Below are 26,755 nucleotides of genomic sequence, written 5' to 3' on the forward strand. Positions count from 1 at the left end.
GAATTGATTTCAGCATTGCTCATTCGACCAGAGAGGACTCCATCAAAGTTGAGAGGAAGGAATGATGAACAGAATTTATTGCATTAAATAAGATGACCAGAGTGGATAATTCAATCTTCCTGCATGTGTTTTCTCTATGTCTTTCCACAGACGATGAACTGGCATATTCAGGTGATTTTGGCAGTGGGGTTGGATGGGAAGACGAGGAAGAGAAAGAAGCCGAGGAGACTGCAGAAGAGGCAGAGGAGGAAGAGGGAGAGGTGGGAGAGGTGGATGATGGGGGATATATCTGGTAAAGTGCCAACGTCTAGTCCAACCTCTCGACGGGAGCATCTTGATGGTTTCAAACACATAACACACACACACACAGATCCTGCAAAGAGATGGACATGGTGAAGCTCTCAGAACAACTCCGGCTTATGAAAAAGTAAGGGGAAGGGATGCACAGGTTGGGAGAGGGAACATGCGTTCGTTTTGGGAGTATTTCATGTTACAGAATGTTCTTAAAATGGGCAGGGGAAGGGAAAATATCACTATTAGGTAATTATGGGGTGTGGAGTCAGGAATTTTGTCCCTCCTATTTGTGAATCTTTGTTCTATTCTGTTGTATGTCCTTTGAACTATCTTTGAGCAGTTTTTAGCTGGCATTATGGAGAATTTAAGCAGCTGCGGGTGCTTGTCATGTGCTTGCATAAAAAATAATGGAGAAAGACTGGGTGTATTTCAGTTGTCTAAATTGGCCTCTATCATCTTTTCTTCCTGTAGAATAACACCGTTTAGATAACCAGTCCTGGTTTTAGGCAGGAAACGGGCGATAAAGAGAGGAAGCCACGTCAGAATATTGAAAAGCACCCTTTGACTTTTACCGTTTTCATGTCATATGCTTCAGTTCATGTGTGACAGTAGTGCTCTGTCTCATTCATGACTTATTAAAAGTAAAGTTTCTCACGCATCACTCTTTAGCTTGTATATGTGTGTATCAGAAGACAGATCGTCACATACTAGTCCTGTTATCAATGCCTTGAGAGACTAGCAGAATTTACTGCTTGGTTGACAAGTGTGCATCGTATCATAATGTGGATCAATTATTGTGTTTAATAAAAAAATGAAATTAAATAAACTGGTCTATGTGGCCCAGCTGGCCACCATACATCCGAGTCTGTGCTCTCCTTTTTTTAAATTCCTAAATGAATTTTCACCTCTTTCATCCTTGACAAGTGTTATGCAAAGTATATGCAAGTGTACACAGTGACATTGTAGGAAGCTCTAACCATACTTCACCCTCCAACACCACTGATGCATATATTTGCATTGAGAATACATCATCAGGGTCTGCACATTCAGAGTATGCCACACATTCAGTTGCTGCAACACCACATTTCTCACTACCTAACACCTAAACAAGTTAATTAATTCTTGCAATCTTGCTGTTCTTACATTTGGAATAATCTGCTAGAGGGTGAGATGACTTTAAAAATTGCAGCCTGTCTTTTAGAAACTTGTTTTTAACTCAGTATAATCAATGCATACATTAATTGTTATCATGAAGAGAAGAAAACATAAACCTCCTCTCTGTGTGACTCTTTCACTGAGAAGCAGATCTGATCTTATTGTCAGCTCACTTCTACTGTTGTGTTACCTCACTCTGCAGTGGAGCGTAGATTATAGCTATGGGGGGCGAGCAGAAATGAGATACAGATCCAGGTCTGCATATCAGCACTTCTAAAAGCACAATCGAAAACACTCTCCTTGGCTTTCGCAGGACATTTCTTAAGCTTCTTCACTGTTAACTATTTAACTATTCAGTCTGGGAGTAGTGACATATGTTACCCTGTATGCACATCCTTGGGAGATCAAGCCGAGAAAGCTTGTTATAGCAAACAAATAGACAGTAAACAATCCTCTGAAATGCCATTTCTCAGTTTCTCGTTTCTGTGATAATGGAAATCAGTACCAGTAATGTCCCAGTGGGTGAAACCTTAAATGTGTTAACTGTGAGTGGGTAAGCCTGCCAACAGATGTCTGAATACCTGACACCTACAGCAAGTCTTCCAGCTACCCAAAGGGACCAATCATTTTCAGCATCCTGTCAGTCCATTATACTGAATACATCTCCTGCTTGGTAAAAACAAGCCATATGTAACAGAACCAGGCGTAAATCCTAACACATGCCTCCAGGATGGGTGAGTGTGTGTGGGTGAATATTCTACCTTTATTTAAGCCTTGGGGCTGTGTTTATGTTCTTTTGGTATATTAGCTGTAATAATGTGAGTAATTTGTGAGGGTTGTGTTCAGAAATATATACCCAACTTACACTGAAATCACAAAACTATCAGAATATCACAAAAATAAACAATTTTATTAATTTAATTACCTCACTGTAAATTACAGTACAAAAAAACAATAATTACAGGTATTAAAGCAGCTTAGACTTGGCTGTTAACATTAAGTGGTCTTGTGAATATTTTACATTATTTGCTGCATAATTCTGCATGAGTGTGTTAATGTTAGTAAAAAATAATTATTCTTTTAGCTGCATTAACTCCTGCAGATCTGTGATTTTGTGCCTCCGCTTGTAACAAACTGAGGTATGAAACATGTTGAGGTTTCTATCTGAATATACCAGTTTTGTAATATCACTTTGATTATCTAAAGTGATTTAGCATATAATCTATATTTATTTAATTATTCAACCTTTTCAAGATGCACAGATACTCAATTATAGTTTGCTCGAAGCACCTTGTAGTCTCCAAACCCTTCTGACATCTTCTTCTGTGGTGTCCAACACCCTGAATACATTGACATCTCTTGTCTGATTAAATTGCTGCAACAATCTCTGGAATACAGTCACTGGGATGCTGAAGTTGAGGTGGGGGTAGGTCACTTTGGCAGCCAAGTCCCTTGTATTGCTGGACACTATACCTGAAAAACAGCAGATAATCTTTACGCTTGGTTAAAATTGCAACTAAAGCAGCGCAGAAAGAGCAATCTGATGAGTGTGGCTGCTTTTTTCTTTACACATATGGTGCATTGTTACATTAGTGGTGCTTTCAGTGGTCACCTTGTGCCCCCCACTGATCAAAAAGAGAACATGATTTTGTAGCTGCAGGTTTTCTTACCAAGCAGCTCTCCTGACCCTCTCCGCACCACAGCACCCCCGCTGGCCCCTGCTTGTACTGCGCAAGTGGTTTGAAGCATGACAGGCTGGTAATTCAGGTTGATAGCTTTGGAGAGGATGCCGCAAGTCAGGGACGGACCACAGCTCCGACCCAATCCACCATAGCCCACCACTAATACAGATTCACCTGTGAGCAGAGATATCAAGCTGAACATTAATCATAGAAAAGTTTCATTAATATAAAGAAACTGAAATTTCCTCTGACACCAATTATTGCAACATTAATATTTCTGTTTCCACAACAAAAGACTAAAATCAAACCTGGATTGAAACTCTGAGCCAGATGAGGGACCACAAACTCTGGGGTTGAGTCTCTCAGCTGCACCACAGCCACATCATAGGGTGAAGACACTTTAGTAAAAAACAGCACATCACCTACAACATCATGGACTCTGTGAAGCAGAAATCATACAAACAAACATTACTAATTACATACCACTTCAATTGTGACTCCAAAATCAGTATACATTCAGATCAGATCAGTAGCGTTATAGAAGTTGACCCTGCTGAAAGACCCTGTACACCTACACAGGTGTTTTCACTTATGCTGGCTAATTAGACCTCCACTCTAGTTGAAGTTGGATGAGGCAGTTTATGAAACTTTTCCTACTGTGACAATGGCACAATGTCACGGAGTAAATAATAAAGTCAATGATGGTTGACTTCCATTTAGCTGCTTTAGTTTAAAGCCGTATTGTGCATGGTTGCTCGCTGTCACACTGTCATGACACTTGAATAAAACAGAGGCAACCTTAGTGTTGCTGGTGACACCTTAGCTTCTCCTACTATGACGAGTTCAAATATTTGCTCTGAAAAAAAACCTCTTACGTCACTGAAGTTGATGTACTAAAGGTGTAATTCACCGGGTGAAATTTACTCACGTGGTGTGACAAAAAGCAGTGGGATAACATAAATTGTGAGTAAGGTGGTTGCGAGCAGAAACGGCAGCAGTCCACAAAGTTTATAATTATACAGCTTCTAATCAAAAACTCAGTAAAGTCTGTCACTTTTCTTGCACTCACTACAACCAAACAATGTCCCTCCCTCTTTGCTGCTCGTATTACTTCTGCAGTTAGACAAGAATGTAAACAATCAATATTTTGATATTTATTGAGAGCTAAAACTGGCTAGACATTGGAGAGCCTTGCGTGCCAAAATTCAATCAGATTAAAGAGAAAGAAGCAGGTCAATTTATGACCAGAGGTAAATGCATCTTGTCCCCTTCTCCATAGAAATTAATGGGGGACAAAATCTGGTGAGACAATGAAGAGAGAGAGAGTTTCACTACATTTTACTGAAATTCTGGCCTTCGGTTGGCAGAGCCCGGTGCAGCAAAAGATTACAATTGAGCAGCTCTTTGCAAATATGAAGAAAAAGTAATGATTTCCCACAAACCTGTGATAAAACATATGAGAACACCTGTCTTACAAACTATACCATAAACCGTCTAGGCACCGCTTGATTATGGCAGTTCCAGCAAATATCTCAAAATCTCAGCAAATTACACCAACTCTCTCTGAATGGATAGCCAGCACTCTGGCAGAATTCAGGGCAGATATTTTGATATGACAGAGGTAGTCAAACCACTGGTGGTGTGCATACAGAAAAAAAATACAGATTAAACATTTGCATGAGTTTAAATGAAATCCTCTCCTTTACAGAGAAGGACAGGGTTAAGACAATCAATGTGTGTACCTTTCCCTGTGATGAAACTTGAGGGTGACTGTCGACTTCCCGTTGACAACGTGCCGGCAGGTTAGAACCAGCTGAGAGGCCACAACAACCCCTGAGCCCCAGAACTGCCCACTGTTCACTAAGCACACTGTGGGGTATTTAACAGCTTTTGACTCTTGGGCCATGGTGCACATCTGAAGGCTTCTCTCTCCCGGATGGAGCCAAACACCTCGTAGCGGCTCTTGGATGCTCATGCAGCGGATGATGTTCCTGAAGATCAACTGCACAGAGCAGACTAGTGTGAGGCCAATCCACTCAGTTGCCTTCCAGCCAAACGGAGACACAATCAGCCCGATGAAGTGGAAGCGGCCTGCACCTTTCATCATGAACAACCCCCCACCTTCTGTGCCTGGCAAGCAGCGAGCATCTGTGAGGATGACAGCGTTGTCCTCTCCAGCGAGGTTACTGATGATACCTCTGCTGAGGGTGCTGATGAAGAGGTCCAAGCAGAGGGAGCCAAAAGGCGAACCACATGCGACAACCGGGCAGCCTTTCTGAAGAGATGAGCTGCTCTGCCAGGATATGGTGCCCGTGTAAGGGCTGCTGTTGGGTACCACATCTGTCTTGAGCAAAGCAAACCAGCTGAGGAACTGAGCATCTTTCATCAGCTCCTCATCCTCCTCCCCTCCATGGAAACGCCACTGGTCAGCGTCTTGGAAGAGTGCCCGGAAAGCCTGTTTAAACTCCAGGCAGTTCACCAGCATGAGCAGCTCAGCCACAGCTTGGTGTTGATGAGTTGTTTTGCTCCTCAGGGGTGTGAATGCTTCTCCCTGTGCGCACTGGTTTGCCTCCAAATCTGGCTGATTGGAGAAGCTGACGCGGATTTTGAGTTTCTCGCTAAAGCTACGAGGCGAGAGGAAGCTTTGGTCTGCGGAGAGTGGCTCTTTGTCGGTAATAAAACGGGAAAACGGGAGGCCGGTGCACAATACGGTCCCAGTTTGGGGATGGACGATAACACCGCTGCAGCTCACAGGGCTCTTGGTAGAAAAAACCTCTGACAGCGTGACCACACAGCAACACCTCTCTACTTCTTTCACCTCCATGTCGTTAGCTGTGCACATGGACTTTACTCACATGTCGATAACTAGACAACCGTGAAAAGACAGCACGTTAGAAGGAGGTGAGGCAAGAAAATAAACCTACATACTGAGCAGATACACCACACTTCTTCAAAGCTTTTTATCTGTCACGAATATTCTTTAACTACAGTTGTAGTTTGTGTTTACTAGCTGATTGCGACTATCTTCCTGGTTGTATCTCATTGGTCAACGACAGGAAACGCCGACAACTATCACTTACTGTGATTGGATTGAAAGTAAACATCATCAGCAAGGAGGCGGGCATACAGCAGTCATGTCACTGGTGCGTCAGTATACCGAAATCATATATAATAATAAATCAGTTAGGGGGACTAAACCACTTCTTTTACTGCAATACTTTAAGTACATTTTGCTGCTAATACTTTTACTTAAACAGGATTTTTCATACAGGACGTTTACTTGTAATGCTTCTTCCACCATTGGTAGGCTACTAATTTATTTTCTTTCTTCTTTTCGAAGTTTCCACATGTAGTTGTTGTGACACTCATAATGACATGTCTGGGTGTTTATTGCTTTAATGAAACATCCACCTGTTTTAACTGTGACCTAAAACAGCAAGTTATGATGGGAAAAAGTTAACAAACAAAAATTGTTAATCAGAGCTCAGTCTGTTATTGTAGTTTGTTTATTTCTTGCAACTAAGCTTGTTTGTAATGGTTAGACTGTACACAGCTGATGAATGTTTAATTATATAGGCAAAAAAAGTTGTACAATTGTAAAGGTTTTTTTAAAGAGGGGTCCCATATTGTAGTTAAATGTGTAAATATCCATTTGATTATAAATTATAAGTATTAGTATTTTATTACATATTGAATCATATGAAATAATCCTATAAATGTTTAATCTCATCTAATAATAATATTAAAATACAAAAATAAAAATATGGTTTCATATTGTTTCTAATTGGTCATCTTGACTCAGTAACAATGACTCAGATTTAAAGGATTGTCAAAAATATTTATTATGCTCAAACTTCACACACGTTGAATGACATCAGGACCTACCTTTTGTAACAAATCAATGACTTGAGGACTGATAAGCTTGATGAAACAGAAGGCAAGCCAGATTCGTATTGCAAAATATAAATAATAGCTTATATACAAAATAAGGTATAATATTGCACTAATAGGTTATCTCATGCATAGCTTTTGCATACCCTACTTCTAAGCACCACCCAAGTACTCTCATAATATCACTGCGTGTTGTGAGCAGTAACTAGTCACAAAGTACTCAAGTCATTTCACAGTGATTCACCATCATGAAAACAGGTAGGCAGGCATCGCCACTGTGGACAAGTTTAAATGGGTTACATCACCTGGCTGTGCTGATGCAGTCATCATATACTGCAATGGTTTAATACTGTTCTGTGGTATTAAATAAACCAGTTAATGCACTTGTGGTCACATTCATATAATTGACTTGTGGCGGTAAACCCTTAATTGATTTTTTTTTTTAAACAAACATACAATGAGCAACACTGTCAGTATCCTTGGAGGTAGCAGACTACTGTATTGATAACACTTTTGTGGTAAACAAATATGGCACAAATTCACTGCAGCACTTTAGGAAAAGGTGCATGGTACTTAGTACTTACTAAAAGTTACCCACTTTTTTTAGATAAATAAGATAAATTAATGAATTCATTATAATAATTAAATAAATGTATATCTGTACCAACAACACTTCTGACTTCAATCAAGTAAGAGTGACTCCAAGTACAAAATGTTAACCAAACTGACCTTCGCTGTAAGTCAACACCAGCATCTAAAAATACACCCGGGTCAGAAACTGGTTCACAGCGATGACATGTTCTATATGGCAGACAGACATTCCTAAAGGCTTTAAGTAAAGATGGAGCCCACAGCATGAAGATTATTCTCTACACTCAATCTGAACAGTACAGACTGATGATTCATAACTTATCTTTGACTCGCTGTGGTGTGGCTGATATGACATAAAGATTTCTTTGAACGCATGAAGAAAACGGGGTATATGAACACAAAAACGCCTCCTGAAACATGTTTCCAACTGGCACAAGTCCTATATATAGTATATTTAATACAATATCTCTCTACAGCAGGTAGTTTTGTGTGGAACATGTCTTTGTGTGCACAGGCAGCATTGTAAATCAGGTCAAGTATGAAATCGTAGTGAATCAGTCAATATACTGGGAGAGCCAGCGGAAACCGTCTCCATATCCTTGTCTCTTCAGCACGCTGCACATGAAAACCTCCATTGGCCTCAAATTCAGCTCCTTCAATGACACTTTGCCCTGAAAAGAGACAAAAATACACACAAAAGGGCATCCATTTTTAACACTCGAATGACCCACGCATTCCAGCATGCATTATGACGGTCACTGTGTGTGCAACATTAATCCTAAACCCGTAATTTTCTGCACGTTCTACAAAGAGAACACAGCGTAGTGAGAGAGCTGTAATCTGACTCAGTGATGTGGATCACTGAGACAGGCCATTACCACCACATTCTGTCTCCTTTTGCTCTCTTTTTTGCCTAGAAACAGCAGGTGGTTAACATGATTTACATTAACGATTGCATAAGATGGGTAATGTGCAAAATGCTTCTTGCAGCACCTCACCGCCACTGTATTTAACAAGATCATTAGTGATCTAAGCCTTCCCTTGGCAATTTAGATTGGTTTAAAGAAATTCAAGCAAGCTTCTTCTTTAATAGAGGAACATTAAGAGTGTTATTGAACAGAGGGTTCAATGGCATCCTCCCTCTGTGCTGAAAAGAAGGTATGTTTGGCCTTGTGAGACTTGTGAAACTGATTCCCTTCATTATGGACTGAAATTGTCCTGGCAAAACAGCAGCAGGCAACTTGCACACAAAATGTACTATCGATTTAACTCATGAAGCAGAGTAAGGTGAGTGTTTTCACATGTGGATAGATTAACAGTGAAAAACCTGAAAACTTCAGCTTTTAATCACATTATTTAGTCCCAAAATCTGTGTTTGTGTGGCATCAGAGGTTAATTTCACGTGTTCATTCATTACCTTTCCAGTTGTGTGTCCATGCAGACCAAACATTCCTCTGAGTCCGTCCTCGCTGATGGCCTCTGGACGATCAATCTTATTCCCCAGGATGAGAACCGGGACGTTTGAGATGGTTTCATCTGTTAAAAGGGCCTACACACAGGAAGTGTCATATTGATGTAAACCCAATAGACCATTCCCATCAGTGAAATGTCTTTAATACCTGTTGTGTGTCACAAAAAGAGGTGAAATCAATACAATCAACTTACATCCAGTTCAACTTTAGCCTCTGCTAGTCGCTCATGATCAGCACAATCCACCATGTAGACTATACCGTTTATGGCTGGGAGGTAGTTCTTCCAGATCCTTCGTGCTGTGAGAGCAACACAGCATCAGTATTTATGTGACACATACTGTAAGTAGAGGATGCCAGTGCATCAAACAGCATTTTCCTTATTTCTACCTTGTGTATGACCTCCAAGATCAAACGTTGTAAAGGTCATGCCAGCGATGGTCAACTCCTCAGATGCTGAGGACAGAGAGGAAGCACTGGCTTTAGATATGAGATGGATAAAAGAAGACCTACAGCCCTGTTAAACATGGCCGAGTTCTGAACTGACAACATGTCACATCACGAGACGTACTTGGATGTAGCGTGGGCACGTGCTGTCCTAGCCTGTCATCTCTGAGCATGTGCAGGAGCGTCGTTTTGCCGGCATTGTCTAGCCCAAGGAACACCAGCTTGCCAGTCTTCTTGTACAATCCTGAGAGAAAACAAAGTGAGGTCAATAAAGTCACTCCAAACTTATTTTATGTTGCTCCCTTGAAGAGGAATGTGAGAAACACAATATTTGGTGTATTCAGGAATGTAAGTGAGGATTGAGGATTTTAATAAATCTGTTTCTAAAAGTTAAAATAAATAAAGGAACTAAATTGAAAAGTGCACATTTTCAAGTATTTTATTATAATATAGTATTTCATTTGTTAGCAATGTTATCCATATTCTATGCTGCATTCTTTGAATTTTAGGAAGGGTGGTATTGGTATTTTTTCTGTAGCCCTGACCTCAACAGACAAAGGTAAACATAGTTGTTCAGACTGAAGAAAAATTGTTTTAGACCGATATAAAAATTCAATTTTTAGACCTGCTGCTCTGCTTCTGTGACAGATATAGTGTTTCTGACATTTTCGCAAGTAACTCAAGGAATTTTGCATTTCGTTTGAGTGGAGTGAAAGAGGGTACTGAATTCTTTTTCTGGGGCAGAAAAGCTAAGGTGTTGTTGAACTGTGTGTAAGATACTCTACCTAATAGCTGCAAGACGCTGCTGAAGCTCCTGTAGATCCAGTCAAATATAAAAGACATTGCTCTTGACTGCCTATAATACAGACAATGGGACCAGAGTTAATTATTTATTACAGCATATTAAAGAACATAGCAATGTACATAAGATACCACTCAGTGAGGTTCCAGCTTCTCTCAGATGTTTACCAAGCTTCGTCTCCAAAATACACCTACATTTATTAATGAACACACATCCCAAGTTACAACACACCACATATAGGCAAATAATAAATTATCCAGTACATGCTGTATAGAATTTGGTACACTATTGCAAAAGGACGTTGTTGCATTACAGAATCTAGCACTGAAGCGCATTGTTAAATCATTATTCCTGACCCTGGATTACTCTGCTGGTATGTGTAAACTCTGTGTAATCACACCAGCTTTAAACCATTAAGGGAAAGGTGGACAAACCAAGCAGCAAACTGGTTTAAGGTGATTTTTTAGATGCTGGCTTGCTGTGAGAGCCTGTCTCACTGAGTCTCACTGAGTAACACTGATCCTTCCTCCTCTGACTATTTTTATGGCAGGTTGTGGCATGGACACTTGATATCGGCGGTCACCCCCTGCTTCACTCGCTCTCTCCCTGTCTACACACACACACACACACCTGTCACTCTCAGTGGAACTTGATGTGCTTGTTGCAGTGAACAGCGAGGCCTTGGAAAAACCCAATTGTTGATTTGTTTATGACACAGTGTTTCAACTGCGTTACCTGTACACACCAAACTCCATAGGCCTATATATATATAAAGCCTAAAGTATATGATGTAGCATTTAATCCCTAAATATATTAATTAAAGACGGCAAAATAACAGGCACTGTGTACTCGGTTAACCCTCAAAAATCTCTGTAGTCATGTAACAAATGGCAACAGGTTTTAACACACATCTCAGATCAGTATTTCAACACAAATACTGAGAAATGACACCATGAAACACGACAGGCAGCTAAACGCATGACTGGAACGACTTTTCCAGTGATTTCACTGCTGATCGCTGCCTCTGTTGGTCTGATCACACGTAGCTAGTGAAAAAACAAACATCAGCTGTCAAACAGTAAACAATCATCATTTCAGTAAACAACCCGAGCGCGTCGCAGACTGATAACTTTATAAATGTCAGATAAAAGGCAGAAAACTAGACTGAAAACTTAACACATTAACACATAATTTGCGGTTTTTACCTTGGGCTGCCGACTTTATGAAGTCCCGGTCCGTTAGGTTTTGGTCCGTCCCGTCAACTGACATGAAGCCCCACAAGTTTGACAGTTAACCGGAAATACGTCACCATGGGTCGCGGGAGGAAGAGGGGGGGGGGGGGGGGTGTCTCATGCCATTTCTGATCACATTTTAACGCTTACATACTGTTTAGGGTCAACCCATTTTTACATTTTAGAGCTGTAAAAAAAACCCACCATATACACATTTCAATTAGCCAGACTTTTCCTATTGTGACCCACAGTATATAAACATGGAAATTAAATGCATAATTTTTTTAAAATGTTTATGCAGCTGATACACATTTTTTATATACAAGTTCGACCTGTGTTTATTTAAAAATTCAAAAATCAGCATTCAAAATTATTCTATAAAATGTTCTCCTGGACCATAAAATAGTGATTGTAAATTTTTTTCCATAAGATTAATCAAACAAACATCAATGACCGACGGGGAATTGATGAATGTGAATTAGTGTAAATTCTAATTATGAGTCAGAATATGAACAGTATGTAAGGGTTAAGTAAGTTTCACATGAGATTTGTATTGCCCAAAAAAGAGTATTAAATCCTGTTTTGTGTATTAAAATATCAATATTTGTAGCATTATAACCCCTTTTATATTGTTAAGTACATCTGTTATGAAAATCTATTCAGATTTTTTTTAATTGAAGATGTCTGTCACTTATACGTTTACTTTTTATTTATTTCTCTTGATTTCTATTGAAATTATTTGATCTTCTTCTTCTTCTTTTCTTTTTAATTTTATTTTTAACTTATGAACTGGAATGACTGGTTGTTTGTATATTTTTAATGTATTCTATTGTATATTCATTCAATAAAGAATAGGAAAAAAACATGCCAGGAGTTTTGTTTTGTTTTTTAATGAAAATAAACATGTTTTACTAAAGTAATGTTACTCAGCAAGCATTTTTGATCAAATCTTTAAGTAAGTTTCAACAATACTCATATGTGACAATGTATTGGTCAACTAGTCAATTACATTCTGACTATTTTTTCTTAGCCAATATAATAGTATCTAATATTAGCACAGTTTAAAGCTAAAGATGACGTTATAATCCTAATGACTAGCCTATATTTTTATTTGTTACAAGAATACCCATATTCAACATTGTTAATGAACAGTAGACATTTAACAGGCCATAAAGGGAAAGAGGGAAAAGGAACTCAATACTGTAATATCAAATGAGGATTGGCAAAATACGCAGAAAAAACAACAAATGGACATCTAGGGAGTTTCATGGCAGAATATTTTGTGTTGAGAGTGTGTATCTGTAAATGCTGATCATGGTCATGGATAGTGGAAAAGTCCCCAAAACAACCAAATTCTGGAAAATAGTTTGTACAGCAATGAAAAGAATATTAAGATATAATGTTCCTATGGATATTTCTCTGCTTTATTTTTATAATTTTTCAAATGGTCCTATAAATTCGTATTTGGTTAAATTATTAAAAGTGGTTTGTAAAAAGGTAAAAACACAGAAATAGGGTAAAGCTGACGCGCTAAATATGATCAGTCGACAGATAGTTGAGGAAATCTATTTGATGGAAAAATTGATACACATTGTGACTGCAAGAAACCGAAATAAAGAGAAAGTCGGCAGGAGGCAACTCTGACCTCACATGTTCATTGTTTTGCATGTAAAAACAATTTCATTTTTTTGTCATGTTTACCATTTTCCCTTGAGTCCACATTTTTTGCTTAATTGAATCTTTTAAAACTTAATCTGTTCTTATTAAAATTATACATCTTTTTTGTAAATAGCTTTGATTGTACTTTTGATTTAAATGCATTTTTACTGTTACACACCATTATGGAAATGGAAAAAGGGAATAATTGTCGAATAGTTAACTTTTGGCCTAATAATACACACTTATGAAACAAACATTTAAGGCAAGGGAATCAGATGATATGACCCAACACACTTCAGCCCTATCAACACAGTAAGCATCCATGTAAATATACTGAATTACATTTTAAAAAGAGGTCATGTAGGGTAGTGAACACAAGGTGGCACAATTGTAACAATGAATACATTCAGTTCAAAGCATAGGCTGTATAAAAAGACAAATTGAAGGAAAAGGTTTTAATGAGGTAATTTGTACTTGTGAATAATAAAAAACAAATCAAACACACCTTGATGATAATTTAACCGGTGAAGCTTTATTAAAGCAGTTCAGAGTATCATACAGGGAACAACGAGGCACAGCACCTGTACTTTTTGACAGCACATCTCCAATGAGATCTTTGTTAATTAAGTGGATACTCATTGGTCAAGACATGAGCACTTTGTGACTTTTCTTCTTCTTTACAGTTTCTATCCACTATATCTCCATCTACAGTAAAACAGCTGACCCAGACCAAACCTGCTACATCCCCATCCCATCGGTTCCTAATATGACATCTTCAAGCATTGAGAGACGATGAACCTTTCACTCTGCTCCAATCCAAACAGCTGATGGCTTACTTCCTCTCATAGTAGAACCATTTATCAACTGTAAATGAAAACAACAACATAACAGTGAGTCTCATACAAACTGATCAACCTCGGCAGAAATTAGATATGCTTTTAATAATTAAGGCAATATTGAGAAGAATATATAGTCACACTACCTGATGATGGTAAAGGTTCCTCTTTTCCACAAGGACATGTCTAAAAATACAATGGAACATCAATTATGAAATCGTATTGAAAAAGGAATGATGCCTGGTGTTGAAATATTACACATCACGTTGCAAAAAAGCGAAATGTTACTTACCTCGCCAACAGCAGTTTTAGCCTCATCCACTGAGCAGCAGTAAGGGCTGTCGCCGGCTGAGACACATGTGTTTTTGCTGTATTGTTTGAGAAGATACAGCATATGTGATCAAGAGCCACCAATGCATGTAAGTGTACAATTGTTCTAAAAGGAAGTTTTTTTTTAGAAGTAGAGTGTTTACCAGTTCAGTTCACCAGACTTGGTCTTTTGGGAAATGAGGTCTTTCCAGAAGTTGTGAGTGCTCTTGATTGTTTCAATGGCAAAATCCTGAAACACAAAAAAACAAAGTGCTTTGTTGAAATCAAAGTTTTCACAAAGAGCACAATTTTCCCAAGGTTCTTGCGATTCTAGTTCAAGTGAAGTTTTCAGAGGATTGCAGGACGTGCATGCCTGTAAAATTATATCACATCTTACAGGTTGGTTTACTAGAAAAGCTTTGCACAAGTTTGAACATTAACTGCAAATCTTTGACAGTATACTTTGCTCACAGCAGGGCAAGTCAACTGAATAAAAGAATCAAAGCAACTTTTTACAAAGTAGGGTATTTAAGATCAATCATAATCCACTTTCTCACATTAGAAATTATCACGAAATCATGTGTGTTAGTTGGATACCTTGTCTTTGAACTCATCATTGAAAGCAAATCGGTTCTCTGGTTTCCCATCTGGCACTTTGTACCTCCTGAACCAGTCAACTGTGGCCTCCAGATAGCCAGGTTTCAGGCGCTGGACATCACTGATGTCTAAACACAAACAAGACAAGTTCAAAATATGGCTGACGCATGAATGTCCCAGACAGATGGGAAAAATAGGGGATTTGCTAATATTGAGTCCTTACTGTTAAATTTGCTGGCTTCAGGGTCCTCCACATTGATTGCAATCACTTTCCAATCAGTCTCACCCTCATCAATCATGGCCAGGATCCCGAGAACCTTCACTTTCATGACCTCTCCGCGGGAACACACCTGAGGGCATTTCAGTTTGCTGTTCATTTTCCATTTACAGAGCATGCACCAGCCCAATTATGCTTGATGTTAATGTACACAATTAAATGATTAATCACAGGGGCTTTATGGTTCTGTAAAGTAAAGTTTGTGAACTCATCAGCCGGTGTTGTACCTTACTGCCAATTTCACAGACATCAATGGGGTCATTGTCACCACAGCAGCCGGTGTCTCCGTCTTTGTGTGCTGGATCTTCCCATGTCTAAAACATCATAAAACAAGGCCTTTTTAAACATTTTGAAGAAAAAGTCTTATAAATACATGCCATCGCAGTTTTAGAAGGACTCATTAGCATTAGAAATAGAATCTTAACCTGAGGAATGGCTCCGTAGTTCCATATGTAGCCTTTATGTGGGAACACATTGGCAACATAACGCAATTTGCCTTTCTTCACATCTTGTTTTATTGGGTTCAGGAGGTCTTTTGTAGCAATCTGGAAATAAATTGCAAAATTATAATTTTATTCATAAATGTTTGCTCATTGTCAAATTACACCACAAGCAAACTGCGAAAATTATGGTTTATTAGCAACTGAGGAGCTTCAAATTTGATGCTTTGGGGAAAAAATATTTTAATCCAATAAACAGCAACAAGCAACATTATATCAGATCCAAATGTTGATGTGGCATGATTGAAGTTTCTCACCTCCATCTTTGCATTTGTCCATCTTGGTACTTCAACAACCACGTGAAAGATGTTCTGTAAGATAGAAGAATCTGTCATAATCTAGCAATTTAAAATGGTACATTTTATATATTATGTAACATTACAAAGTTATTTCTTAAATATATAAATAATACAGAGTTGACCTGAAGATGACACAGTTAAAAGATGTGATTTGTACGATTTAGTGACATCTAGCGGCGAGGTTGCAGATTGCAACAAACCGAATACCCGTCCACGCAATTAACAGTGTTGAGGGCAACACTATGGTGGCAGGGAAAAGCTAGTGCAAGTGTTTGGTTAACCCCCTTCTGGGCTACTGTATAAACATGGCAGTGCAACGGGGGTCTGTGTAGATATAAAGGGCTCATTCTAAGGTCACAAAAACAACGATTCTTATTTTCAGGTGCTTATACAATAATTAAAACACACTTATTAATATCATATTCCAGTTCTGCCAAGTCCGTTCTACTTTATGCCACTAAATTCTACACACTGCACCTTCAAACACATCACCTTGACATAAAGTGCTATATGCACCCTTTTATTACATTGGTCGAAATTAATTGTTTCAGAAAGATAAGATATCTGCTGGAATCACAAGAGATATTGACACAGCACAGGAAAAAAAGAGTAAAGGCCATCGCCTTCACAACTAGACTATGACCCTGCTATTCTGCAGAGCATTACCTCTGGGCACTTTCAGTATCTGTAACTGATAAACAGTAGTTTACTGAAAATGGTTTAACTCACCGAACTACATATTCATGGCGGCACTGCAGGTGGCATTTAATCAGTGGGTAGCTTTAAAGAGTACACATTCACATACAATTTTAATGGGCTGAGGGTGACAGACATTACCTGACTCTCATCAGCATACATTGGTATGTCATGGAATGGTGAGATGTACTTTCCTTCAGCATTTTCTGTAGGACAGTGAGATCAGACACTGTATGAATATGATGGGCAGATACAAACAATTCCAATAAGTAAACCTATGTTGGCTGAGCACACAGTCTTATTTGGCTTCTGTAATCCTCAGGATCTGCACTCAAAGACCTTAAAGTCTTGCAATTTAATGATACAGACATGTGACTTTAAGGTTACTCTGACAAATTCGTGAGTTAGATATTTCATGAGAAACTATGAGTAATGACTATGAACTATGCAGGGCAACAACAAATTATGATGATCAAACATCAGTCTGTACACCCACAGAGAACAGGTCAGCATAATCGGGCCAAATCACAAATCCTGAGCTGCTGGCCTGTCAGTATCAATGTATTTATCAGTGTTTTATAGTCAAAGAGGGCGTTGTCCCATCAGCTAATTTAATGCTGGATGACGTCTTTGAGCACCTTGCAGTGTTTCCCGTAACAACCAACTTCCTTCATCGATAACAACCACGTTCTGGCAAGAGTACACTATAATGGTGTAAGTGTTTCATTAGAAATCAGTTAATCTGCTGGCACAACCGGCACAACTAGATAGCACATTTGTTAATGACTTAGCCAAAACACTAATGGTGTCCAAACAAAGTGAAAGCACCACGTGTAATTTCCAGTAAAAGCATACACATATATCAATACTTTCAGTGATGTGGTGGAACATAACCAGCAACATTATAAATGAATAAGTGACACGTGGGAGTTTGCGGCTAGCCTGTGTCAGACTGCTCAAAGTAGCACACACACACACAAAGTCTATCATTTATGTTTATCTTCTACTTACTGAAGAACAAGCGGTAGCTCAGAGAGTTCGGGTTTCCCCTCTCTTCCACTGTGAAGCTCATGTTTTAGTGCAGGTATCGTTAGTGTCGCTTTCTGGCTCTGGGATGAGGATGGCGGCGGAAGGAAACGTCGCTCTGAGCTCGGTGGTGTTCGTGTCTACATGGTAACCCTAGAGTTGTACAATACACTCTCGCGAGACTCATAGGGAGGCGGTTACTTGAACCCTTTTAACCCAATCCAGGATCTCTACCTAATCTTCGCCAGGTGTAATTTATTCCTAAATCGAACCAGATTTTAACCACAGCGTTGTCACGTCAAAAAATAAAACAGCGGGACAAAAATATTTTGAGGAAGCTCGCGAGAGTTTCGCAAATCTAGGGTTATCGTCTAAACGCGACCCTCGATAGTTTGTAGACAGAAAGGGCAACGCGCCTGCGCACTATGGATGAAGATCCATTCAGGGACTATCGGACATGTTGGATATACTAGAAACAAAAGTACCATCTCAAATGTGACTCATTTAGCATGAAAAAAACTAAACTAAACTGACTGAAAGCTGATTTTGAAAAATGAGAAGTGTATACTGTCTCAGTTTAGCTTGCTGTCAACTACTGTCATCAAGTACTTGCAGGAGCTGATAGTTTAAACTTTCATCATGTCTAATGCTGGCTGTGATTATTCAATAATACTTTTGGAGAGTGACCACAGTTTCACTTGAGTATTTCACATTCAGAGTCCCAAAATATTCATGTAGGGTTTGATTGTTTTTATTGTAGGATGGCTCCATGGTCCAGTGAAGACCTGTATAATAAACTGACCACATTGTGTTTGTGTATGATGAAATATTGCAATAATTCAGTTTTATATTGTAAGTCTGCCAACAGTTTGAAGTATTTGAGCAAAACAAGCAAAAAAGCATGTCAAACAAGGCATATAGGTTTACTATATATGAGGTACTCATGTGTACGAAACAGAAGGGAACATTTAGGAGACGTATTATGAACTAAACTATGAACTGACTGATCTGCTATACAAAAACGGTACAGAACCTGTATTGAAAATTTTTTTAGAATTAAATTTATAAGTTCCCAAATATCATTAGACAGGTTAGACAATGAACTTGGAAACTGAAATTGTATGACACCTGAACAACACCAGTGCTCATGTGGCAAAAAGGATGAAGCATGCATGTTAAATCCTCAAACTCACAAAAGATGTGTAAACTTTGAGCACAACTAAAACTATCTGAATTAATTATGTGTAAAAACAGAAAGTCTTATTTATGTTGCATATTTGTCTGAAAATGCTGAACAGGACCATGTTAAATAATTCATGTGTTGTATTGCACATAACATATTCTTTACACCTGATGATTTTACTTGATTATTCAGACATTTGTATTATATTTTGTATTGATATATTTAAGTAAATAAACTACTACTACTACTACTAACCAACTAACTGTACAAAAATGGTTTATTATCTCAATGCACTTTCATTATAATGCATTTTTTCTGCTAATGTTACATAGGATATGATTTCTACTGACTGGGTCCGGGCTGCTGCTGCATCAGATAAACGTTTCTTATAATTACATGTTACAGAAATGTCACAGAAAAAGATTATGTGGTGCCCATCATCAGGATCACCAGGACCAAAACCAAGAGGCAGACCAGACCTAGTATTCTGAGCCTTTATACACAAATAATTGCCTGCTTATGTAACAAGGAACAGTTCACTGAAATGTTGGCCAAAGCAATCTGGATTTATTCCAGTCAAGCGGAAAGTCAAACTAGACTTTTCATAACCCCCAAATTACAAGTAAGAAGATCTGGATCCTAAACTTGTACTTAAATTATTTTTGTAAATTGTTTCTGTATTATCAATCTGGAAATGTTGTTAACTTTATCAAGCAGCTACATGATAGTTTCACTTTGTTATCTGGTAAATGCAGAGACGCTATCACTCTCAACATGTAGGGTATGAAAGCTGTTGATCATGATTCATTGCTGTTGTAAAACTGTACTTCCCATATTTGCAAAAGATGATGTGAACCACAAATAAAGGGCAGCTCTGCTAATCTACTGCTCTATGTCAAAGTTGACAACAACTCCTTAGTTTTGTCATCTGCACCCAGTTAAAATTAACCAAAAGCATTTGAATGCAGCATCGAGCTTATTCAACTTTTAGGGACTCTCAGAAAATGCATGAATGAAAACGTGGATATTTCAATTATGTTCCTGTGATTTCCTCTTGATTAATGATAATTTTGCTAATTGATGTGTTCTGTTTGCTTGCTTTAAAGTCAGCTACACACATGCACACAATAGACGTTGGTTTGTTGTGCTTGTTAAGACTGAGAAGAATATTCAGGCGATCAAATATACTGTTGGCTTAATTTCAGGCTGATTATTCATATTGAGAATAACTTTAATTGATATGACCAGATTAAAAGACACCCGATTCAATTTTGTCTATTTACTACCAGCTGACAGAATTTATAAACAAAATCATGAATTTACAGGCATGTTAGTCTAAAAAGTAAGCTAGCACCAGGGGTGAATTTGTCATTAAGTAAGGAAGGCACCTGCCTTGGGCCCCTCAAACTAAAAGACCATGTACAGCTATAAATTTAATATTATGCTTAGACATGAAAAATATTGAATTATCTTACCATTCTAACTCATTATACCCAGAAATACCTTACAACATTTTAAAAATATGCAAGTGTGGGCTACTCCTACTTCAGAGGAAAACATTGTGCTGACAAATAGCCTAAATATTACTGGTTATGCTGCAGATTAGAAAAAATTAACAAATAAATATGATGCATTATCATTTATTGAACTATCCATCATTAGGCTGTATGGAAATTAAAAGCACCACCTTGAACAGACATTAAGTAAATTTGTGTACATTGTGCTCTCTTTCAATCCTCACTTTTTAAATGTGAATGCTGCTTTTCACACTAAATTAATAGTTTGACCTAAGGAAAACGTTTTGAGTATTTCTACCACTGCCAATCCCAGTTAGAGAAAGGGTTACAATAAAACAAGACGGCTCGGACCCTGAAATCAGTCAATCCGGCCCTGGCAGGCTTTGAGGTGACCTCACATCCGCCCGCAGCCTGTCGTGTTTCCTGCCTTGCTGAGGGAGGGGACGGTGCTGACGGCTGGGAGAACGAAAGGAGAGCACAGAAAGCTTTTGGAAAGATAAAAGAGAGTGGGGAACGGCCCTGGTTTCCACCGTCCGTCGGGAAAAGAAGCACCCCCCAAAATTTCTGTAGCTGCTGCAACTGTCACCCAAATCAGCGCTGAAAATGTCGACCAGTCGTCAGCTGAGCGAGAGCAGGGCCATCCCGACCAGGACGGTGTTGATCAACGACACAACGCAGCTACCTCATGACTATTGTACCACCCCTGGAGGCACTTTATTCTCTACCACTCCCGGAGGTGAGGACATGCCACGTTTAATTTGTCACATTTTTGAAAGAAAAGAAAAAAAGCCGCAGATAATGAGCTTTTTGTTTAGTGTTTGTGCTCTCCCCATTCACACCAGTGCTGCTGTCATTGTGGCCTATAGGCTGCCTTGTCATCCTGATCAAAACAAAAACAAAGCTTAGTCCCGCCCCTGTTTGCTGTGCGGGCTTTATGATTGGCTGGTTTGCAGCGCAGAGGTTATGATAAATGTATTGTATCATGATTGTATCTACCTGTTACAATTGTGAAAGGAAAAAATGCAGATTAACATGTTTTGTTCAACATCCATAGCAAAATGTTTTATAACCAGTGGCAGTTGTCATATTGTTTGGAGTACAGCCAGGTTGCGAGCTATGATTCACTACAGGGTAATAATGTTGCATCTGCAGAGATCTCAACACTGTGTCATGCTTTATTTTATTTTATTTCTTTTTATTAATTAAGGCTATTTTGCGTCCCTGGCCAGGTGTTAGTTGGCAACCTAAAATCAAGAAACACATTTAAAACATTGTAAGACTTAGCAATAATGTAGACTTTATTTCAAGGGATATTGTTTATTCAGATTAGGACTGCAGCTAATGATTAATGTCAATTACAGGTTACTTTTCCTGAATCCAAGATGACACCTTCAAATGTCTTTTTGTCCAACCAGCATTCCTAAAGTCAAAGATAGTCAGTTTACAATTATATATAAAGAGAAAAGTAGCAAATCTTTATTTTTGAGATGCTGGACCCAAAAACTAATCGATTAATAAATCCAGCTCCAGCTCTTTATTGTCTTACTTGTATATCTTTTATTAAAGCAGTGGGCACAGAGACATGGAGAGTGAGTGGACATAGTTGAAGGAGAGTAATTATATGCACATCATGTACAGGCGTACAGCTATTAGAAAGCAATTTCAATGAAAAAAGGTAACACCTGCTCATAGCCAAAAAAACAAAACACAAAGTGAAACTAAAGGTGGAAGCCTGTTTTCACAGCAGACATTTTGTCACGTCAAACACAGATGTATCTGAAAAATGCTGCATTGCATTGTAGTGTTTCCTGTAGCAGAACTCCCGTGCTTTTCCTGGTGCAACAGGGCAACATTTCTAGTGCAAAAAACATTTATAAATCTGATTAGTTTGGTAATAAGCAGGAGTGCTCTGATTATTCATATATAAGATAAGATGGACAGATTTTTGACAGGATAGAAAAGACACACAGGTCAAGTATTTGCTGAAATCCAAAATATGAAGAAGTGTTGCTCTTGATTGCACGTCAGCCAAATCCTTTAATCATGAGTTTAAAATGTAATCAATTTACAGTTTTTTGGCTCCCAAAGGCAGGCATGACAGAAATAGTTAGAGTACCACTGACTTAAGACAAGTGCAGTCACAGTGGTTACTCTCTCCTTACATCTCACATTTAGTTTTTTTTTCTTTTCTGGGTTGAAAATTTGATTGTGAGCTCCAATAAGACTTCTAGTCAAAACCCTGCATCTGCAACAGAACTGACTGAGGTTGGTAATAAATCCTTTTCCCTGAAGAACACTCATTGTGACATGGACACAACACATCTGACAGCACTTACATGAGACATTTCTTCTGATGCAGCATGAGTATTTGAAACTTGTTATGTGTCCTGTTGCAGGAACCCGGATCATCTATGATCGTAAGTTCTTACTGGACAGACGTAATTCGCCCATCGCCCAGACCCCGCCTGCTCACCTGCCTGTCATCCCTGGAGTGACCAGCCAACATGTCCTGAATGAGAACAAGAAGAATGAAGCCAATAATCACATCAAAAAACATGATGGCAAGCCTGCTACCGGTAAGAACAACAGTACGTATCAAGTAACCAACTTTCTTAACAGGAATTGCTCAGTATAGTAACCAATACCTCCCTGCTAAATCTCACATCCCCTCATTTCCAGACATGTCTCAACATCTTGTTTTCTCTTTTTGTTTTCAAGGTGATGACGCTCAGTTTGAAATGGACATCTAACTGACTGGAACCACACCAGCAAAAGCAAATGACCTGGCATTACACGTGCCAGTGGCTTGGCTTGTAGAAACCAATGTTGTGAGCCCTCATGGCAGCCATCTTCTTTAGCTCTCTGTCTCGCTGCTGGATGTAATGTGTGTAAACCACGGGAATACAGTATATCATACATGCAGGCACAGTGCGGCCAACTCTGGAAGCTAGGTAGAGGGTTTATTTGAATAGATTTCCATGGTTACCAGTTGCTGTACAAATCACCAACCAGACAACAAGGGAGCAGGCGTGAATATTATGCACCCAGACACTCAATGTCCAATTCGTAGATTGCAGTGCTCGTCTTACAGCTTTCTACGAGTCCGGATCCTCAACAGAGCACTCCGTAAAACTGACAATATTCCAACATAATTGAGGGAGGAAGTGGTAATTTTTAACTACTGGCCTTAGAATCAGTCAAAAGCTTTGATATTCATCACAGTCTTTGGTTTTGAAGACCCTTGCAAGCATGTTATTTAAGTGAGTTTTTCTTTTTTTTCTTTTTTTTCCTCTTTTTTTTTTGGAACTACTTGAAAAGCTCCACAATCTATTATTGGTTGTTTGGTCTGTTTAGTATCCAGTGACAGTATGTAAAGGGATGCTGTGTTGATTTAATTTTCCAATCAGTTGACGATTTCATGCCATTCCAATCATTTATTTTCAATCACCAACACAAGCCTGTGTCAGTTTCCAGTTTTCAGGGTAAAGTATATTTTTTAAATGACGTTTCGGCCATGATTTAAACATTTATCAAATGATTGTATTTCCCACTAATTTACTAATTATAAATCTGGCAACTGAAAATGAACTTTTCATTTAGAATAACATTTCAGTGTAGTATAATGTTATTAAGCTGGTTGAATTATTGCTATTTTGACCTTGCTGCCAATATTATTTACACGTCTCTCCTGCCAAGTCAAGTTAATACACTTTTTCCACCAGAATTGATGGTTACTTCACTCATTTGCTGTGTTGGCAAGAGCTTTGTGTTCATAATTAAATATATCGAAGCAAGGAGGTAATACTTGACAATATCTGTCAGGTGTTTTTTATCCAGACCACATAAACATTTAGAACAATGTGGAAATGGTTATATCCCAATGTTCATTTTTGGGTGAAATACAAGATTTTTGTTTTTGTTTTGAAAAAACTTGAAATACTCCAGATGTTTTATATGCATTTTATTTTTTAATACAGTTTCTTAGTATCGAGGGTATCTGTCCGGGAACAAGTTCCCTTTATCTACAAATCTGTCCCCAGTGTCCTAAATCCATTTTACATTACCTTATTCTTCTCATGTGTCATCTTTGTCTGCCCATGCCTTACTTTACATGAAATGCAGTAACAACAGCTAGGTTCCTCGTCATCAATTTGTACTTTCCAACAGATGTTTATTTTTTCACTATAACATCGAACAGGTAACATTGTATTTAGCAACTGAGCAAAATAGACACTTTTAATGTATTTTCTTTTTTTCTACATTATTTCCTTCCTCAAACAGGTTTGGATGTGTGATGGTGCACATTTGGCACATCTTTAGGATGCTGAAGTTCAGATTGCGATGTGGTTAAAAGAGAGTCACATGATCATTTACGCAGATTTAGGCCCACATTTTTAGTTCTGTATCATAGTTCTGTCTACAAACTGTCCAAGTAGCAGCTATGAACTTAGCAAATAAATCACCATGAAGTACCAGTTTTTCATTCAAAAATCATTAATGAAGTGTATTTCTTGGTATGATTGGAACGACTGAATGGCTGAAATGATGTCTATCAAAGATTTTTTTTTCTTTCTGGCTTTGTAATCCATTCTGGCCATGTGTGGTGACGAATACATCAAGGGGTTGCTTAAACCCATTTTGCTTTGCACATTTTTGGGCAGCAAAACTCTTCATATTATGGCATCATGATTCAGATTACAGATTTATTTCAAATCAGTTTGGTTTGACACTGAGGGTTTAACATTGTGTGTTGAGAGAGATTTTAAACAAACTTACTGTAACTTTCTGTTCTGATTTTAAATAACTTTAATTTTAAATGAAACTCCAATGCCAGTGGACACTGTTGCTGCAAGATCAATAAAGTTCTGTAACAAAGAAAATACATTGTGTTTTTCGTGTCGTGGATGAAATCATAACACAACTTAATAAGGGCCATTATTCTCATAGTGTGTAAATGAGGAGCAGATATCGCTCCTCTTTTTTCAAGTCCTATTTCCACATCTGAAACATTGTCACATATAAACATTAACAAACTATAAGCACAATCTCTTTGTGTGCATTTTGTGACATTGATCCTGATCATTTTATCATTGATGGGACACTATCTTCTTCTGCAGTGTCCTAAATCATTGTAAAATACTTTGTATTGTGGAAACTGGTTAAGAGGGTATTTTGTCCTGGAAACGGCTGTCTAATCTGGAGCTACATTGACCAAACTAACATAATAATGGTAAAAAATATAAAAATGTCTTTACTTATCCAGTACTTTTAAAAAACATTGTGTACAAAGTGCTTAGCATTTTCTGCAAATTTAAACACAAAACACATGAAAAATGAATGTAGTTGTAAATAAAGCATTAAAACACAAAACAGTGATTCACACAGAATAAGGTAAAGGAAAAGAACAGGGGATCAATGGGGGAAATAAAACCATGAGTAAAAGACCACATCAAATGACAATAATTATTTTGGGGGCCCTGACCGAAAAGGCTCGGTCCTGATTTGCTTTAAATTTGGATTTTGGAACATTAAGAGGATCTTCCCATGCTGCTGCTTGGGCTCAACATAAAGCACTTTTTCCTTCCCCCTAAAAAACTCAGGTAAGCAATTCCCTCTTATTAGTCATTCTGATAATAATATTAATCATAATTTGGAAAAACGACCACTTCTTCGTGTACACCATGAACTTCCAAATGGGCAAGATGGGCAACTGCCCCTTGGTACCAGACTCCAAGGGGCCCCAAACACTCAACATTAATGTACAATCCTAAGAAAGTTTGTGCCAGCAAAGTACAATATTAACTAAAGCAGGTCATTACTTTGTGTTTGTATTTTACAAAGGTGCCAGCCATGTCAAAATCTAGCGTAAATCCTCCATTGTAGTTTATATAATGTTGCATAATCCTGAATAAAATTGTATTTAATGAAATCTGACACACAGAAGACAAGACCTGAGACCAGGTAGTGGTTATACAGGAGTATAGTTTGGTTTATTTGCTGAAGGAGAGGAGCTCTGCTGAGGAGCTTTGAATGGATTCAGTTTCAGACATTTACTGCGCTTATAATACATTCATTTTACTAACGTTCAGTGTACAGAAAGGAAATGCAGCCATAGACATTAAGGAAATGCAGCCATAAACATTACATGAATGCAGCTGGTGTTCGTTTTAGTATCATAGTATTTTTTCTCTTTTTCACAACCACCTCATACCGCGATTTAATTTTTTTTTTTTTTAGAGAAAGTATTTCCTCACATTTTTATGTTTTGTTTTTACGACTTTAGATCAGGCAAT

The 26,755-nt window shown here is 38.3% G+C and overlaps 5 protein-coding genes across 6 annotated transcripts in view; 2 read left to right on the forward strand and 3 right to left on the reverse strand.

Annotated features, from left to right (window-relative positions):
- Nucleotides 1-1,100, forward strand: part of spock2 (SPARC (osteonectin), cwcv and kazal like domains proteoglycan 2) — a 31,018-nt gene extending 29,918 nt beyond the window's left edge. The window contains exon 11 of the mRNA XM_062430134.1: nt 151-1,100. Coding sequence (XP_062286118.1) covers nt 151-296 — 146 coding nt within the window. The 3' untranslated portion in view covers nt 297-1,100. The remainder of the gene's footprint in view (nt 1-150) is intronic.
- A 1,236-nt stretch (nt 1,101-2,336) lies between these two features.
- Nucleotides 2,337-6,127, reverse strand: tysnd1 (trypsin like peroxisomal matrix peptidase 1). The gene is made up of 4 exons (XM_062430522.1): nt 4,874-6,127; nt 3,440-3,570; nt 3,120-3,305; nt 2,337-2,922 (listed from the first exon to the last, which is right to left on the reverse strand). The coding sequence occupies exons 1-4, from the start codon at nt 5,971-5,973 to the stop codon at nt 2,720-2,722; spliced, it is 1,620 nt and encodes a 539-aa protein (XP_062286506.1). The 5' UTR covers nt 5,974-6,127; the 3' UTR covers nt 2,337-2,719.
- A 1,906-nt stretch (nt 6,128-8,033) lies between these two features.
- Nucleotides 8,034-11,610, reverse strand: sar1ab (secretion associated, Ras related GTPase 1Ab). Its single transcript, XM_062430207.1, has 7 exons — nt 11,537-11,610; nt 10,315-10,385; nt 9,654-9,773; nt 9,473-9,538; nt 9,279-9,382; nt 9,031-9,162; nt 8,034-8,284 (listed from the first exon to the last, which is right to left on the reverse strand). Exons 2-7 carry the CDS (start codon nt 10,370-10,372, stop codon nt 8,168-8,170), a joined length of 597 nt encoding a protein of 198 aa, XP_062286191.1. The 5' UTR covers nt 10,373-10,385; nt 11,537-11,610; the 3' UTR covers nt 8,034-8,167.
- A 2,122-nt stretch (nt 11,611-13,732) lies between these two features.
- On the reverse strand, nt 13,733-17,902 carry ppa1b (inorganic pyrophosphatase 1b). The gene is made up of 11 exons (XM_062430770.1): nt 17,748-17,902; nt 16,878-16,942; nt 15,999-16,052; nt 15,667-15,786; nt 15,469-15,555; nt 15,188-15,314; nt 14,965-15,092; nt 14,532-14,617; nt 14,351-14,426; nt 14,205-14,244; nt 13,733-14,086 (listed from the first exon to the last, which is right to left on the reverse strand). The coding sequence occupies exons 1-11, from the start codon at nt 17,806-17,808 to the stop codon at nt 14,055-14,057; spliced, it is 876 nt and encodes a 291-aa protein (XP_062286754.1). The 5' UTR covers nt 17,809-17,902; the 3' UTR covers nt 13,733-14,054.
- Nucleotides 17,903-20,901: 2,999 nt separating this feature from the next.
- On the forward strand, nt 20,902-25,332 carry eif4ebp2 (eukaryotic translation initiation factor 4E binding protein 2). 2 transcript variants are annotated; one of them, XM_062430160.1, is made up of 3 exons: nt 20,902-21,198; nt 22,859-23,050; nt 23,181-25,332. In XM_062430160.1, the coding sequence occupies exons 1-3, from the start codon at nt 21,066-21,068 to the stop codon at nt 23,210-23,212; spliced, it is 357 nt and encodes a 118-aa protein (XP_062286144.1). In that variant the 5' UTR covers nt 20,902-21,065; the 3' UTR covers nt 23,213-25,332. The 2 variants fall into 2 exon arrangements, with proteins under 2 accessions (XP_062286144.1, XP_062286145.1); XM_062430161.1 differs by having other exon boundaries at nt 22,859-23,038.
- Nucleotides 25,333-26,755: the final 1,423 nt, after the last annotated feature.

The sequence above is a fragment of the Scomber scombrus genome, chromosome 12, assembly GCF_963691925.1.
Source record: "Scomber scombrus chromosome 12, fScoSco1.1, whole genome shotgun sequence".
NCBI classification, from domain to species: Eukaryota; Metazoa; Chordata; class Actinopteri; order Scombriformes; family Scombridae; genus Scomber; species Scomber scombrus.